The sequence below is a fragment of the Manacus candei genome, unplaced genomic scaffold (assembly GCF_025592945.1).
Source record: "Manacus candei isolate 608988 ecotype Guabito, Panama unplaced genomic scaffold, ASM2559294v1 h1tg000022l, whole genome shotgun sequence".
Taxonomy (NCBI): domain Eukaryota; kingdom Metazoa; phylum Chordata; class Aves; order Passeriformes; family Pipridae; genus Manacus; species Manacus candei.
The window spans coordinates 1,836,274-1,852,544 of record NW_026138070.1 but is presented as its reverse complement, the minus strand read 5'-3'; the positions used below and the strand labels follow the sequence as shown (position 1 = coordinate 1,852,544).

The window sequence follows — 16,271 nt, the reverse complement described above, 5'->3', positions numbered from 1 at the left end:
AGGCTGGAACCTTCCCTGAATTCAAGACAATGCAGGAACAGCTTTAGATGTGAATCACTGGAGCTCAGACGTGCAAGATTTGAAGGCAGACCCTTCTGCATCCACACCTGTGATTAGAGGTTCACGGGCTGCTGGGAAGCCCAGGAACCACCTGACTGATTTTTGGACCTGGCCGTTGCCTCTTCCCACCCTGTCTCCTGTCTGCTCAGAAACTCCTCCTTTTTTAGTTTCATTTCTCTGAATGTTGTTTCAGACTCAAAGTAGCCAGTTGGGGTGTGAGGATTAGTCACGGGGCCGTGGGTGAGTGACCCCACAAACCAAGGTACGAAGGGAAGAGGCTCCCAGTGGCCACCTTGAAGGACAAGGTGTGAGCACAGAAACAGGAGAGAGGTCAGAAGGGCTGTGTAACAGAGCCAGCAGCTGATCAGACACATGTACACACTTGCAGGTTTATGTTTTATAATTATAAATGGATGAAGAAGTCACCAAACTAATCCCACAGATGCTCAAGTTATCCTGGTTTTTTTCTGTTCTCTAATTCTGTTGGCACGTGTTACCAGCATCTTGCACGTCAATTAAAGATTAAAGCTTGGAGGTTGTGGGGCATAGGTTTTGTACCCAAAATAGCAGGATATGTTAAGAAATCAAGAGGTGGGAATCAATCAGAAACTTTGATTCTTCTTCATTATTATTCCAGCACAGCACTGGGTTTACAGTATCACTGGCTACAATTCACACAAGAAAACAAGGGCAAGTATTTTTCATCAATGACCATTTTGATTGAAACCCGTGGGAGCAAGGCCATCATGCTCTGATGAAATACAGTTTTCTTGTTGGTGACAATAAAACTAGAGAAAGGAAGGGAAATAGGTCTTCCTTTTCTGTCCTGGAAGAGCATTATTCCTTATGTTCTTTTTTTTTTAATCCAGGCAATTTCCTGTGCTTCTAAAGCACGATGTCCCACAGGAGGGGGATTTATAGAGCACCTTCCACCCCAAAGCACCAGGCAAAGTAGGAGGAAGGTTGCATTTATTTTCCCTGCTTCCCAGCAGCTGCTCCATTTGTGATCACACAGTTCCTGTGGGTGCATCTCCCCTCTCTCCTCTGCTCTCTCTGATTTCATCTTGCCGGTTTTCTCCCCTCTGGGACACAGCTGAGCAGCACCAGAGGTGGCTGCTGGAATGGCTGGTGGCCAGCTCTGGCTGTGGGGGATGATGCAAGGTCAGGGTGAGCAGTGCAATAACCCACAGCCCCAGGGGAGAGGCACAGGGACCCAGCTCTGCTCCCTGCAGGGCTTTCCTCTGGGCCCACATTCCGTGGGTGAAATTAAGGGGAAATTCCCGAATGACTGAGACAAGTTGGAGAAAAGATGGGGTTAAATATTCTGATGGTTAAGGGGTTGGAGCATCTGATGTACAAGGAGAGGACGAGCAGGCTGGGGGTCCTCGGCCTCAAGATGAGGTGGTTCAGGAGGGATCTATCAACCAACTGCCAGGGTGAGAAGCAGTGGGAACAACCTAAAATACAGGAAATCCCGTTCAGAGGACTCCTTTCACTCTAAGGGTGGTCAGAAGTAGAACAGGTTGTCCCGAGGGGCAGTGAGATCTGAATCCTTGGGGAATTCAGAGCTGAAGCAGGCAGGGCTCTGCTGAGCAAGGTTAGAGGATGGCCAAAGGTCCCTTCCAACCCCTGTGATCCCAGAAGTGTTTGCCAATGGAAACCAGAGGCAGAGACATTGAAATTGGTGCAGATCTGGATGCCCAGGATATCGGTGGCAGGGATGGAGCCTGTCACACTCCAGGATGTTTCTTGATTGAAAGAGAGCCCTACTCATTGTTATAGATTTTTTTCCCCTGATTATTACAGTGGAAAATAACAGAATATATGTCCCAGATGGCCCAAACCAGTATTTTACAGCAGGTACAGGGCCTTTTATCAAGGTGAAAAAACCTTTAAGTGAAATAAGTGCGGAACAAGCCGACCTTCCCACGGCCACTCCGGCTCACTGCCCCCATCTGCTGGGAACAGCCGGAGGGAAACCTTCCCCAAATACACCCGGCGTTGTTTGTTTTCGTGGCCGTCTGGTTCCCTGGCTCCTCACAGCCCTCTTGCCTTCCAGCCCAGCCAGAGTGACCCGGTGTGGGGGCAGAACAGCCCCCCTCTGCCTCCTGCCCTGGGGGTGTCTGACAGCTCCCTCCCACAGGAGCTGCTGGGTTAAAAGGACGCTGCTCAGGGGGGAAAGGACGTTTCTTGCCCCATGGAACTGAAAAAAGCTTCCTGCTCCTCTCCCCTCGGCGAGGAGTGGTGATGTCTGGATGAGGCACCTGAAGTCCAGGGGCTCTTTCTAAATCTCACACTCAGCCCGGGTTTCTTCTCTGGATTTCCCCCCTTAAGAGGGGGAGGGAGTGGGGAGGTTTTTTCCCTGCACTTCATGTCCCACACAAAGTTCATCATGCTCTGACTGTACCTGTAGTTCATTATGACAGCGCTGCCCACGCTCCACGTATTCATCCTCAAAATTCCCTGCAGGAAAAGGCAGTGCTACATCCCCATTTCCAGGCCAGTGGCACACTGGGGGGCCCAGGGCACTACCTGGACCTTGGCACTGCCCTTCCTTCCTTGTGGGTGGAAGGAAGGAGGTTCTGCCATAAACTAGAAAGGGAAAAAGCAATGCACACTTGGGAGCTCAACATCAGGCCCTTCTTTGTTTTGCCTCCTTTTTGAGCTACTTGGGAAAGCACAGTAAAAACTGAGTAAAAAAATCAAACTCCGTAATGCAGATTCAGGAATTTCTACGTTCGAAATAGAAACTCTCTCCAAGTGCCCAAGGTGTTATTCTAAAAAAAAACCCAAACAACCAAAACCCTTTTAAAGTCTGTGTTCTTTTCTACAGGCCCTTCTTTCCTCCCAGGAAGATTAAAAAGAGCTCTGGCATTTTGTATTCTAAATTTTGACTGACCAGAACAAAATGTTTTCCCGGCAACGTGGTTTTGCACCTCAGCCTTTCTTGTTCACTGACCTTAGGATGCAGAATTTCATAAAACATTTATTGTCTTCTCCAGTTTTTAGAGCACAATTCCCCTGTGATACCCTGTTTTCACCGTCTGCTCTGAGTAGGATTCCAAGGCTTCTCTCGCAGTTTGAATTTTAATTGGGGGTGAAGGGAAGAACCTCTGCTATTTGCAGCAAAATTAGTCAGTGCCCTCCCTAAGCAAAAAGGGCTCCAACAGGTAAAGAGGGTTAGAATGAGAGCCAGGAGACAGCCAAGAACCTGCAAAGTGATTCTGGGAGAGGTGTTTTGTCCCCAGGTGAGCAGGTTTTGCCCGTGTGTCCCAGTGTCCCACCCTCAGCACTGGCACAGCTGGGATCCTTTTCCCTCAAAAACTGCAGCTGGTAAAGATGAAATGCAGCTCAAAACCAACCCAACCAAACCTTCCTCTGAGCTATTTGAGGACAGCCAGACAGACAAAGAAATGGGTTTTCTCTGACTTTCCCTGTGCCCAGACCCTGCTGATGCCTCGCTCTGGATGCTGCAGGTTTACCACTTAATGCTCTCCAAAGATCATAATGCATCAATTAGAAAAGCCATTGCAGAGGTACCACTTTCCCTGGATGGTTAACGAGCGTGGCCATAAAGGGATTTGCAACCCGAATTTCATGACAGAGCCAAGGTATAATTTGCTCTGGGCTATAAAGCCCATGAATTATTGAGGCAATTTACTTCCACGTCTGCGTTTCCTTTCAGAGCACAAGTGCTCGTGCTGGGAGCATGTGTGTGAGAGGAGAGGCAGGGCTGGAGGCACCAACCCCTCCAGCAGCCCAGCTCCCCTGCACAGGCCCTGCCACCCAGCCAGCAAAGGACAACAGAAAGCAACTGGCAAAATGATCATTTTGGGCACACGAGAGGAGAAAAACTGCACGTGAACAGCACCAGGCTGAGGAGCAAATATAAACCACGATGGAAAATGCACTTTGGGTACTTACAGAGAGGGGCTTTTCCCTTCGAGGTGTCACAGAGCTGGTGTGGATACAGTGAGGCCTGAAGAGATCCAGTGATGGAGAAAACCAGCAGCCTGACAAATCAGAACTCTTAGACCCTCCATCCAGCTGAGCCTGTAACCTGCTGGGGGACCAACCTCCCACTTGGTGTTCTTTTCAAACCTGCTTCCTTATGGAAGTGAGGCTTTGGAATCAGTCAAATCCACGTCCTGCCTCCCCTCCTTCCACTCTGCACACCCAGCTACAGGCATGAACAACAAGGAACTCTCTCTGACTTATCCAATTAAACAGAAACAGCCCAGGTGATCACTCTTCCATCCTAATTCCTGCTATTTAGCCTTATGTAAGGCAGCTGGGAGCAACATTTTCCAGCTGTGTAGACGAGGATTCAGGAGAGCAGCCCTTCCATCCTCTGTTCTGACATTAGTTCCTTCAGGGGTCCTCTGCTCTCACTGTTCCCCCATGGGACAGGGGTTCTAACTGATGGACTGGGTTTCCTACACAAAAATAAACCATTCTCAGGGTGGGAAGAGTTCTGTGTTTGCTGCAGGGATTCAAAGGGAATTTGTAAATCCCCCTTGTGATCTTTCTGTCTGGAGGGAGGTGACCTCTGCAGTGCTTTTGGGCTGAGGGAACCTGTGAAGGTGTAAATAATGACCATGGTGGGGGGGTCTGCCCCCGAGGCTGTGATCCCACCCTGTGAGGGTCAGATGGTTGAGATAAAGGGCTGAGCCATCACTGCTGAAAACACTGAGCAGCAAACCGAGCTGCTTGTGGTGTGCAGAGCAAGGCTGTGTCCCCACGGGCTGGTCGGGGCAGGAGTGATGTGAACAAAGCTTCTCTTTGAGGTAATGAACCACGTTATAAAGTTAGAGCCTGGGCAAAACACAAGGCTGTTCCTTAGGTGGAGAGAAACCCCCAGATTATGCCCTTGTTCCTGGGAATTCAGGGGCATTTGGGGTTTGGTTGGGGTTTTGCATCCCCCCAAAGCGAAGGGACACAGTTTGGCAGCGCTGGGTCAGGCGCTGCCCACACCCCAAAGCAGGAGCGCTGTGCAGGGGAGGGCAGGGAAGTCAACCCGTGGGGTTATTCCCATCCTCCCGCAGCAGGACCATCCCTTCCCGAACAGTGACTGCCCTCTTGTGTCAGTCACTGCGGCTTCCTCTGCCTGCGTTCACGTTCCGTTTGCGAGGGAGCTCAGCCATTTCCCTCCAACAGATATTCCTGCTCTGGAAAGGCAGAGGCTTTGTTCCTGAGTACTGTCCTGGTGGAAAAGTTCCACAAATAGAAACACATCTGCCGTGTTTGTGCCCTGCAGACACCCAGGGCTGGGCATGTGTTGCCCTCCCAGCCAGAGACACCCAGACAGTTCCCCTGGGTCATGCCCAGTCTCCATCTTGACAGAGGAAAAGAAGACAGGAGAAAGAATAAAACAGGAGAAATATAATTAAGAATGACAGAGAGGAGACACAAGAGAAGCAGATTTGTTACACCAGTCAGCCCTCATAGTAAGGGACATGCAAGTTAAATATAGAGCTGACCCTTCCCCGGGGAGCCATGGGCAGCTCACACACACCAGCGTGGCTGGCAGAGACCTTCAGTCTTAAATCATCAGTGCTCATTTCCAGAGCAGTTCTTGCAGTGATGGTTGGCAGAGAATAACAGTCTTCTAAAAGCTGTGCAGGCTTTTGTGCCCACCACTTCTACTGCTGGTTAATGGCAGACACTGGGGTTTGTGCTCCAGTGTTAACAGCACCAATGCTCAGGCTTTCCTTCCTGCTCCCATCCCACAGAGAATCCCAGAGCAAGGAGCCACCCTGGGCATTGCTCGTGTTCTTAAAGGCAGCCAAATTAGCACCTTGCTGAAGTGGAATCAAGAAAATCCCTACTCAGGAGTGGGCAAAATCCCTACCACTTGGAATAAGGAAGGGCAAGCAAGGGAAGGAGCTGGCATTTAAAAAAGGCCTCTCACAGCCCATGTTTTTACCTGGGCTGTGACTGCTGTAACCAGCTCCAAGCTCCCAGGTTTAAAATGATGCCCAGCAGGTGTCCTTCTGTCAGTGCTTCCCAAAGGACCATCCCTAGGAGTAATTTCTTTGGGCTGTTGCCCAGCCTGTACGGTGGGATTTGTACCTACAGCTTATTCTGGCTGTTCTGTGCCACCCTGCTCATTCCTGAGCTCATCCACGTCCTGACCTGGGGAAAGCTGCCAGGAATCAGGGATCTTCTGTCCTGTGCTGAGACCCTGACACCTGAGCAGATAACAAAGGATAAAGGCATCTCTGAAATGCCTGATGGGTGTTTGAAACACCTGAGTAACACTGAACTTGTGTGCAAGGGCCTCTTTGGGACTAACGTGCATTTCACCTGGAGAAAACAAACACTGAAAGGATCCCCCACACAAGGCAGCTCTTCTCAAAGACAGGAATTTAAAGATTTACAAAACCTCAACAACAATCCCTTTGGGTCTCATGACCAACAACCACCAAGAAGTGTCTTTTCTCCTCTGCCTCTTTCCCTGTCTGTAGTTGTGGAACACAAGGAAGGCATTTCCCTCCACACACTCTCCTGTCCCTGCTGGGCATCTCCAGGCTCAGGAGGAACAGGAGCCTTTATGCAGCAGTTTGTGCTCAGCAATTTTCTGGACAGTTGATGTTCTCAAAAGAAGAGAAACTGCAGAGGCTGTTCAGTGGGACTTGTGGGGATTCCCCCTTCAGCTCCAGCTTGGGAAACTTCTGTTCTGGAACAACAGCTTCCTGCTTGTGCTGTTCTGAGTGTGTATTCCCAAGGTGGCAGAATTCCCCAGACCTTTCTTATTGCTGGACACAGGGAGTATTTTTTTATCAGGAGATGAACAAGCATTCACGTCCCACTTCTACAGGAATTTTTAAACTGCTGCCCTTTTACCTCGTTTCATATCCTTGAAGCAGCTTTACCAGGGGATTACAGAAAACATTTCTTCTGACAGATCATTGCAAGGGCACGAGAGGAAACATCTTCCCACCACAACCTACTTATAAACCCAAACTCTTCACGTCCTCTTTGATTCTTACAGTCCTTCCCTTCTGAACTCCCCATCTGAAGTGAGTCACATCTGTGGCTGTTCTTTTGTGGCACCTTCTGAAGCTCCTGAATTTTCCTGTGTTGCTGGATCTCTGGTCACTGTGTCAGGTGGGTCCTGGCTGGGGCTCAGCCCCCCTGGTGTCCCCTGCTCAGGGATGTCCCTGAGTTTCCAGGCCACTTCAGCCTCCTGCTTTCCCATCTGCACGGCTTCGTCATAGGAGGGTGGCAAGTCCAGTGCATAGACACTGTAGGCTGGGGGGGACACAGTGTTCTTATCCATATCCACAAACACTGCAGGGATCTGCACACTTGGAGGGTACTGCCATGAGCTGTATGCTGGGAAGGAAAAGAATGGAAAATAGAAATGAAACACCTGCAAGGAACACTGATAAATAACGGGCTGATCTGCTTTTCTCCAAGATATTATGGGCTCGTTTCTGTGGTGTCAGACACATCACTGTGCATTTAAGCTGTCAGGAGAGAATCCCCCCTGGTGGAGGCTGTGCATTCTCCCAAAGGAGGCAGCCAGGAGAGGAACATCTCTGCATCCCAGTGCCAGTGACTGCTGTGGGACACCTGACCCAGCACAGGGGGAACACAGGGGGCTCGGCTGGGTTGGACAGGAACAGCTGGGAACCCTCACAGCAGAGAGAACTTGGGCTGGAATAGTCCCTCAGGAAAAAATGAGGGAGTGGTGAGAAGAACAGGTGGGGGAGAGGACATGTAAGAGGTTAACCCACCATGGACTTTAGGACCTCCTCGTCTCCTGCACCCACTCCCTGTGTCACCCTGGTGACCTCCCTGCATCTCCTGCCCACCCTGGGGGGCTGGAAGTTGTTCTTGGAGTGCCCTGGGAAGCTCCTGTTGTTGCAGGGGCTGGCCCAGGATTGCAGGCCCATGGGGGCCCCCGGGGTACTCACAGGTGACGGTGCTGTGGGCGGTGCTGTCGCTGTCGATGCCGATCCCTCCCAGCTCACAGGGGTGCCGAGGGAACGCCTCTGCCGGGAGCCTCTTCCTGCGGCAGCAGAACCTGACACAGCTCGCTGAGAGCCCGCAGAGCAGGAGCAGGAACACCGTGAGCAGGATCAGCCTGCGGGGAACAGCATCACTGCAGGGCTGGGTCTCACTGCCCCAAGCTGAGGGATCCCCCTGAACGGCTGCAGGGCAGGCCCAGCCTCCCGGGTTTAGTTCCCAATGGGCCCTGGATCCCGAGTTAGAAAGTTGGATCCCAGCCCCTGAGTGCCAGGTTGAAGCACTGCTGCCCATGGGGACAGTCCGTCCTGGCTCGTGGATGCCACACCTTTGGGTTGTTCTGGCAGTGGGAATGGCTCTGCTTCCCACAGGAACAGAGGGTTTGTACTTGGAGTGAAATACAAGCACAAACTTTCACAAGTCTGGGGCCCACATTTATAAAGGAGCACAGAAATTATATTATATTAAGTTATATTTATGCCTTGAAAACGCAGTTCTACCTCTAGCCATTGTTTAAGGCTGGAGAGTTCTTTAACAATCTGCAGTGTCCCCAGGGTGATGTCCCAGTGTTTCAGGTCCTCTTCTGCTCTGAAACTCCACCTTCCTCTCCCCCAGTTTCCCAAACAAACCCACTCTTCCCATGGAGGTTTTTAGAAGCCTTCTCAAGCTCTTCTGCATAACTGTATTTTTAAACAGCTCTTTGTATCAGCACGTGCTAAGAAAGCAGAGTATCAACCAAAGTGAGTCCAGACTGAAGGACAGGTAAAAGTCCCCAAGTCACTCTGTGTGCTGCCACCTAAGTTGATGTGTGGACAGAATGCAAACCATAAAATTATGTTTGAATGTCTGTAATGCTCGTGTTAGGCAAGAGATGAAGGCATTTGTGACCAGAGCTTCCTCTCCTGCTGATCCCTATTTCCCCCTTTCAGTCACTCCAGCAGTTCCCAGGTGTGAGTTCAGAGAGCACACCCAGCACTGAGGTGGCACCTCGAGCCCAGGAGGGTGCCCGGGGCAATGCCAAGTCCCAACAAGTCTGTGCTGTGCAAACAGCCCAGAGCCAGCCAAGCTCTGGCTATTTAGGACCAACAAGGAGCCCTGCAGTCCAACTGTAGCACCCTCAGAAAGGAAAGATGACACAGCCCTGGACGAACGCTGGGCCTGACACCCTATCTGCCCTGGGCTCAGCTAATCCACTCCTCTGGCAGCTCCCAGAAAACAGGAGAAGCCCTTCCCTCCATCCCACCCCGAGAAGTGTTTCCATTCCCTGCTGCAAGTGCTGCTCCAAACAGCTCCTGCTGGCTGCGGGTCAGGGAGCTCAGGGACCAACTCACCAGACATACCACAGGCTGGTCCAGTCAGACATGTTCCGAGGGCATCTGGGAGGGAAGGCACAGGAGCCAGGGGGTTCAGCAGCTCCAGGGGGTTCAGCAGCTCCAGGGGGTTCAGCAGCTCCAGTCAAACAGCACCTGTGTGACAGGGAATACAATTCCCAGGATTTCTGAGGTGGAAAAGGGAAAGCAGTCAGTAAGAGTATGGAGCAAAACTTCTTTAGGTTTACTTTCAGAGAACTGTTCTTTGTAGCTGTAAAATTACTGCAGCTGAGAACATTCGGACAATCCCTCTGTACAAATTGGCTTCTGAGCCAACAAATGTTTTTACCAAGTGGTGCTTTACTCTTCTTGGGAGAAAGACAGACACGTGCAGGATTCCCAAAAACCAGATCAGAGTGTTGTTTGGAGGTAGCTGAGAGGAGGTGCCTCGTGGCACAGACCTGCCTGACACTGCCAGCCCAGACAATGCTGTGTCAAAGTTACTTTTCCCCAGCTCCGGTGCAGCCAGAGATGTTTTCAGCTCTGTTACAGTACAAGAGGAGAACATCTTGTGTCACATTTGAGCAGTGCAGCTGCCACACTGTACCTCCTGAACCTCCTGCCATGGATTTCAGGCACCAGAACAAAGGTTTTGGCCACGGGGGAGGATCTGGAGACTGTTCACAAGTTGACACTTTCAGAGTCGTTTTGGGAGAGGATCGTTCACCTCAGTCTACAGAGCAAGGGTAGCCAAGTCAACTTTGTGAGCTGCTGAGCATCTCAGAGATCCAAATGCAGCTGTAAGGGGTGGCCATCAGCAGGTCACCGCTCTGACCTGGTCATATCCCTGGATCCCGGTGGGAGAGGGTCGGGCAGTGGGTTACTCACCGGTCAGAGCTCTCGCACTTCTCCCAGAAGAGCAGAGCGATGCCCGGGAAGGGCGGGAGCCGGGCCGGGAGCAGCCCCGGCCGGAGGAGGAGCACCCCGAGCACTGATCCCTCTGCTGAGCGGGGTCCGCGGTGGTGTCCGCGCTCCGGGGCTGAGCCGGGACAGCGACAGCGACAGCCGCGTCCTCAAGGACACGGGCTGGGCTGAAAGGGGACACCAAACCACGGGGAGCCGGGGCCACATCGGAATAAATAACCGGCATCGGCATCAGCGGGCGGGGAGAGCCGGGCGGGGCAGGGGCAGGACCAGGACCGCCCCCTGACCAAGCCCCAGCCCCAATCCCTGCCCCAGTCCCTGCCCCAGTCCCAGCCCCAATCCCTGCCCCATTTCCAGCCCCATTTCCAGCCCCAGTCCCTGCCCCATTCCCAGCCCCAATCCCTGCCCCATTCCCAGCTCCTGCCCCATTCCCAGCCCCAATCCCTGCCCCATTCCCCAATCCCTGCCCCATTCCCAGCTCCTGCCCCATTCCCAGCCCACCGTGAGTGGGAGGTCGGGGTGGGGGTACCGAGGGACAGAGCTCGGCTTTCACAGATCTCCCTGGAGCAGTTTGGGGATAACCCACCCTGTGCCTGTGCTGTGTCAGAGACACTTGGAAGGAGAAATAAAAGAATGGGAAACCTGGCATGAGAAATGTGAGTCCAAAACAACTGTTTGGGAAAGCAGATCATTTCCTGGTTTAAAAAGAGTCTCGTTAAAACACATGAAACACGACTGAGAAGGTACCACTGCTCTCTGAAGGTCAGTTTGCTCCAAACTGATTTAACTACATTTCACATGTAGAAATTCCTTATCTCCACCCATGAGCCTTTCATTTGATGTTCTCTGCCACCACACCACTGGGGAACCACGGCATGGGAGCCCCCGGGTACACAGTGCCAGGGAAGCACCAGTGGCATTCCCTGCTTTTGCTCCATAAGGCCCAACTGCAGGGATTCCAGGCTCACCAGTGATTCCAGGCTCACCAGTGGCACGGGGCAGACCAAGCCCAGTGTTTTCCTCCAGGGCTGCTCAGGATCACGGGGCCGTTGCTCACCCAGGAAAACCTGTGCCCATACGTGTGAAGCAATCGCTGAAGTCACTTCTGGAGAAGCAGAACATGAATTATTCATATGTGTGTGACACTGGTGCTTATTCTTTTACTTTCTGCGTCAGAAATGAGCTGGGTTTGCCTTTTAAGGATTATAAAGACCATCCACAGATGTGAATTGCTTATTAAACCAGAGCTGCATCAGCATGGGATGCAGTTTATGATTTTAGATCCAAATGGGAAAGCACAAGTCTTGTGTCCAGTGACCCAGGAGTGATCACAGTTGCAAAAACTCAGTCTGAAAGCAGAATGATCACAAGTGCAGAAAACTTAAGCTTCTAGGAAATGTAGACATATTCCTGAGGTCACACTTTCCATGTTGTCCTCACAGTAAAGGCTCCATCTCTTCTGTGATGGAGTGGGATTTACTGGCCCTTCTCAGGCTGTGGGAGAACCAGCACACAAAATCCATTGTCCCCACCTCCAGCCCAGCTGTGCCAGGGCTCCGGCGAGGGCAGAGCTGTCTCTGGCTGGCACTGCCACCCCCAGCTCCTGCCCCTCCCCTCTCTGATCCTGCAGCATCTGCAGTCTTTAGACTGAAGAGTTAAGTGACTCCACAGCCACTCGATCCATTATTAAATGGGAACAGGTCTCAACGGATCGAACAACTGGCTGGAAAAACAAGGAACCCCTCATCACTCACACAAGCTTCCTCTGTCACGGGGGAAGACCTGCTCAAGGATTTCTTGTGACAGCAGCTTTGCTGCTGCTCCTGCAGCCCCCGGAGCTCGTTACCACAGGAATATTTACAAACAGGGTTTCCATTCTGGGATTGCCTCACCCAGACTGGTGATTTAACAGCCACAGGGGGCAAAGGGCAACACACCCTCGGAGTGGGGGGAGGGAACTTTGTCACAGCTTTACAGTGACTCAGGACAGAGCTGACACAAGATGTCAAAGATTATCCATGTTTCCAGTGCTGACTCCCAGCTACCTCCACTCCCCACCCTGGGCTGCCCTGAACCAGCTGCTGCTTCCTGACACAAGTTACACCTGCAGGGCCCTCCCCGGAGAGAGGCAGGGATCTCCTCTTAGTCAGAATTCAGAGGGAAGCAAACACAGAAACCCAGAGTTCCTGAACAGCCAGGATGTAGGGCAAGGACGTCTGATCACACCCAGGGAGCAGCACAGGCACTGCTCCCCCCGACCACATCTCAGCAGGCAGGTTGCACAGGGCACTGTAAGAGTGACTGCCCAGATGGGCTGCAGGAGCCTTGGATATGAAACTTTATTCTGGTCTTAAAAAAGTCAAGGATTTTCCAAATCCTATAAAAAGCCTCTGAAATTGGAAAATGAGACCTTGTTTGAAACCCACCCATGTGGATGTAAACCAAACGCTCCTCCTGGTGGAATGCCCACCTTTGGGAGACACTGGGATTAACAGCAGTTGTAGCTACTTGGGCCCCTCATTAATTCCTTCTTCTACCACCAGATTATTGTCCCAGAGTCAGCTGGAAAATGACCCTGGTGGCACCAGAGTTTACAGAGAATTTTGGGGGAAACAGAGCAGAAATATTAAATGTCCCTTCCCTCCCTGCTCCCCTCAGGTACTTGCAGCAATCCCCAATGTCCCCACGTTTCCCAGAGATCCAGTGAATTCCCAGCAATATCAGCCTCCATCTTCCTCTCCATGGGCCGGGAGCCCTCAGGGGGTGGGAGCACAGGCAGGCACCACTCGAGCCATGAACAGGACTCGGTAACACTCCGTGATGTCCCCCTTCAGGGTCAGGAGGGCTGTCACCAGGGGAGGGTCACTGACCTACAAGAAACCACAGAAACCCCCCCTGGTTTCTGTCCCAGAGCAGGGGAGTGGGTCAGGCTGTGGTGCCAGCCCTGGGCACAGGTTTCCTCCCTCCCCCTGTGCTGGCTCTGCTGTTCCCAGCACGGCTGGTGCAGGCAGGGGGGTCTGCCAGTGACTCTGTCCCAGAGTGCCCCTGACTGTGACACTGTCACAGCAAGAGCAGAGCACTGGGCAGGAAACGGGGCCTGTCAGCCCCCAGTGAGTGCTGCAGCTTGTGTAAGAGCCAGGGCTTACCAAGAGGCACAGTGTCAACCTGTCACCCCTGCCAGGAACCCCAGAGCCCCTCTGTGCATGTGACACCAGCAATCGCCTAATTTTGGAACAAGCTGCTCATCCTGCCATCCCACACATCCCACTCAGCTCCTCCAGTCCCCGTGAATGCCCCGGGAGGTGAATCAGAAGGGGCAGTCACGGCCCTGTGGAGATGTTGGGACCTCAGACCCAGCCTCTGGGATACAAAAAGGCAGGAACAGCCAGGGAATTGAGGTTGCTAAAGTGGGAAATCAAAAGGCCCCACTGACTTCCAGGAATGTGCCAAAGGAAAGGCAGCCCAGAGAAATGTGAGCAGTGTGGCAGAGTGATCCATGGAAACCCAGCTGTGCCAGTGGGATGCAGCAGTTCCCTCTTGGGGTCACTCAGGGACTCAGAGCTGTCCCAAAACAGCAGCAGCACTTTGGCTCTCGGTGCTCTGTGACAGTAGCCTGGAAGGAGTTATCCCCCAAAGGGTGTCCCTGTGTCCCCCAGGATGTTGCTGTGTGTCCCCCAGGATGTCCCTGTGTGTGTCCCCCAGGATGTCCCTGTGTGTCCCCCAGGATGTCGCTGTGTGTGTCCCCCAGGATGTCCCTGTGTCCCCCAGGATGTTCCTGTCTGTGTCCCCATGATATCCCTGTGTGTCCCCCAGGATGTCGCTGTGTGTGTCCCCCAGGATGTCGCTGTGTGTGTGTCCCCGGATGTCCCCGTGTCCCCCCGGTGTCCCCGTGGCTGTCACTCACGCTCAGCTCTGCAGGTGGCGCCCATGACACGCGGATGCTCCGCTCCTGCCCGCGCTCCAGCGCTCCCCGGGGCTCCTCCACAGCGATCCCCGCCCGCTCCAGCTCCGGCAGCGAGTCCAGGCTGAACTCCACGGCCTGGGAACACACAGCACACCCTGCACTGCCCTTTGCCGAGCTGCTCCTGCCCCTCCAAACCCCGAGGATCCACCTCGTTCGTGGTTGTCACAAAATCTAATTCTGAGCTCAAATGCTGTATTTCACTATTAGGGAAGCAAAGTGCTGCATTAATTATGTTGCTGACTTATTCCTCCTATATTTGCCCCCGAAAAAGAATCTTTTCAAACCCTGAAAGCTGTGTTTTGTCATTTACAGAGTGAGTTTTGGACAGAAGGCAGCAGCAGCCACCTGTACACTGCCAGTACTGCCCACAGCACTTGTTTCCTCTCCCTCACCTTCTTGGCTGCCAGCAGAGGTGTGTCCACAGCCCCCACCCTCAGCTCTGCCCTGGCTGGCTCTGCAGGGCCCCCTCCATCCACGTGTTCCAGCAGCAGCAGAAGGGACCTCACCGGCTCCTGGGGCTCTAAACAGAGACAGTCAAACCTGAGCCACTTCAGCTCAGAACGAGCAGAAATTGCACCAGGATGGGTTTAAAACAAGTGGTGTTGTGGCAAACTCCTGAGCTGGCACTGACAGGGAGACCTTTCTTACAGAGCTAGGCAGGAGTTCAGGAAAAGGAGGTTTTGCATAATTTGCAATTGCAAACTGCAGTTGTTGCTTGTTTGTCAAGTTCCACGCTGGTTTTCCAGCCCATGGCACACACCTCTGTGTGCCATAGTCCATAAGTGTGCATGTGCTTCGACTTATTTTTACCTCAGGAGTCAGGGGTTGCTCACACCCTGTCCCTGAACACAGATCCTGCCCACAGAAGTTAAGGAAGGATCACTTCAAAACCCTGAAAGTGTGTCTGTTTTGTAACAGGATGAATGGGAGAGTCCAGGATATCTGGTTATACATGAAATAATTTTCTAGACACCTAATACACACCAGAGAACCACAGAGAGCAAACACATCTTAACAACTTTGTAGCACTGTTACATTATAATCCTTTTTTGCAAGTAAGTTGCAGAAGTGGATGACCATTAAGATACAACTGCATTAAAATTAAGAGAGAACTTTCCTTAAGAGAGTTTCCTGCATTTTTGTGTGTGTTACAAACACAGGCTGTACCAAAATGCTCATTTGTTCTGATTCTGGGAAAATTGTCTTCTAATTGCCTTTTTCTTAAAGGAGGAGGAGCATTCCCGTGTCTCATCACTCCCTGCTCTGGGACAAGGTGTCAGAGGTGGCACTTTACCTGCTGCCAGTGCTTCCTGTGATGGCACAGACGATGTGACAGCCAAGGACTCCACGGGCACGTCCAGGGGAACCCCCCCCTCCACAAACACGGGGTGCTCCCGCGCCGCTCCCCGCAGGGGGATCTCCTGGGCTGTTTGCTGGGGGGACACAGAGCTTGAGATGCAGGTGCCAGCTCAGTGGGGTGACAGCTCCATGCCACAGCAGCACCAGGGGCATGGAAATCTTGGCACCCCTCCTATGGAATGATCCAGGCCGAGAGGATCCCCAGTGCAGGAGCCCTGCCCTGCCCACTCTGGGCACTGTGCCCCAGGAGGGGCTGCACAAACTCTTTATACCAACACCACCAAAAAGGGCAAAACTGCTCTGTTGCAAACCTGGCTGAGGTTCGTGAGCCAGGACCAGTCTCCAACCTCAGCTGGCTCAGGTCTGTGTTCCCAGTGACGATCCCCAAGGTCTCTGGAGACACAAAGCCCGCAGAGAGGAGCAGTCCCTGCCAGCCCTGCCCTGTCTGCAGTGCTGCTGCCGGGCATTAGTGGTCACTCTGCCCTCGCTGTTGGCCCCCGTGTCCTGGCAGGGCTCGGGGTGCCCGCGGTGCCTCCACCTGCCCCTCCGGAGGTGCATCCCGGGCTGCTCCACAGATGGACCCTCGGCCCTGGCCGCCGCTCAGGCCGCTCCCTGGGGCTCCCTGGGGCTCCCTGCACCTGCCAGCCCTGCCTGCCCCTGCCATGGAACGTCCCTGCAGG

At 52.8% G+C, this 16,271-nt stretch overlaps 2 protein-coding genes across 2 annotated transcripts in view; both read right to left on the bottom strand.

Moving 5' to 3' along the window:
* Nucleotides 1-7,087: 7,087 nt before the first annotated feature.
* Nucleotides 7,088-9,397, bottom strand: TMEM52 (transmembrane protein 52). The gene is made up of 3 exons (XM_051786140.1): nt 9,366-9,397; nt 7,983-8,152; nt 7,088-7,398 (listed from the first exon to the last, which is right to left on the bottom strand). The coding sequence occupies exons 1-3, from the start codon at nt 9,395-9,397 to the stop codon at nt 7,088-7,090; spliced, it is 513 nt and encodes a 170-aa protein (XP_051642100.1).
* The window catches only part of CFAP74 (cilia and flagella associated protein 74), a 47,512-nt gene continuing 40,637 nt past the window's right edge, over nt 9,397-16,271 (bottom strand). The window contains exons 41-47 of the mRNA XM_051786323.1: nt 15,527-15,665; nt 14,625-14,752; nt 14,173-14,307; nt 12,023-13,138; nt 11,237-11,373; nt 10,233-10,435; nt 9,397-9,532 (exon numbers count right to left, since the gene is read on the bottom strand). Coding sequence (XP_051642283.1) covers nt 13,025-13,138; nt 14,173-14,307; nt 14,625-14,752; nt 15,527-15,665 — 516 coding nt within the window. The 3' untranslated portion in view covers nt 9,397-9,532; nt 10,233-10,435; nt 11,237-11,373; nt 12,023-13,024. The remainder of the gene's footprint in view (nt 9,533-10,232; nt 10,436-11,236; nt 11,374-12,022; nt 13,139-14,172; nt 14,308-14,624; nt 14,753-15,526; nt 15,666-16,271) is intronic.

Excerpts from the sequence above, each read along its gene's own strand:
- TMEM52 (XM_051786140.1), bottom strand. The coding sequence starts at position 9,397 with ATGTCTGACTGGACCAGCCTGTGGTATGTCTG. Across the intron at positions 8,153-9,365 it reads ACCAGCCTGTGGTATGTCTG|GCTGATCCTGCTCACGGTGT; the intron begins GTGAGTTGGTCC and ends TGTTCCCCGCAG. Across the intron at positions 7,399-7,982 it reads CGCCCACAGCACCGTCACCT|CATACAGCTCATGGCAGTAC; the intron begins GTGAGTACCCCG and ends TTTCCTTCCCAG.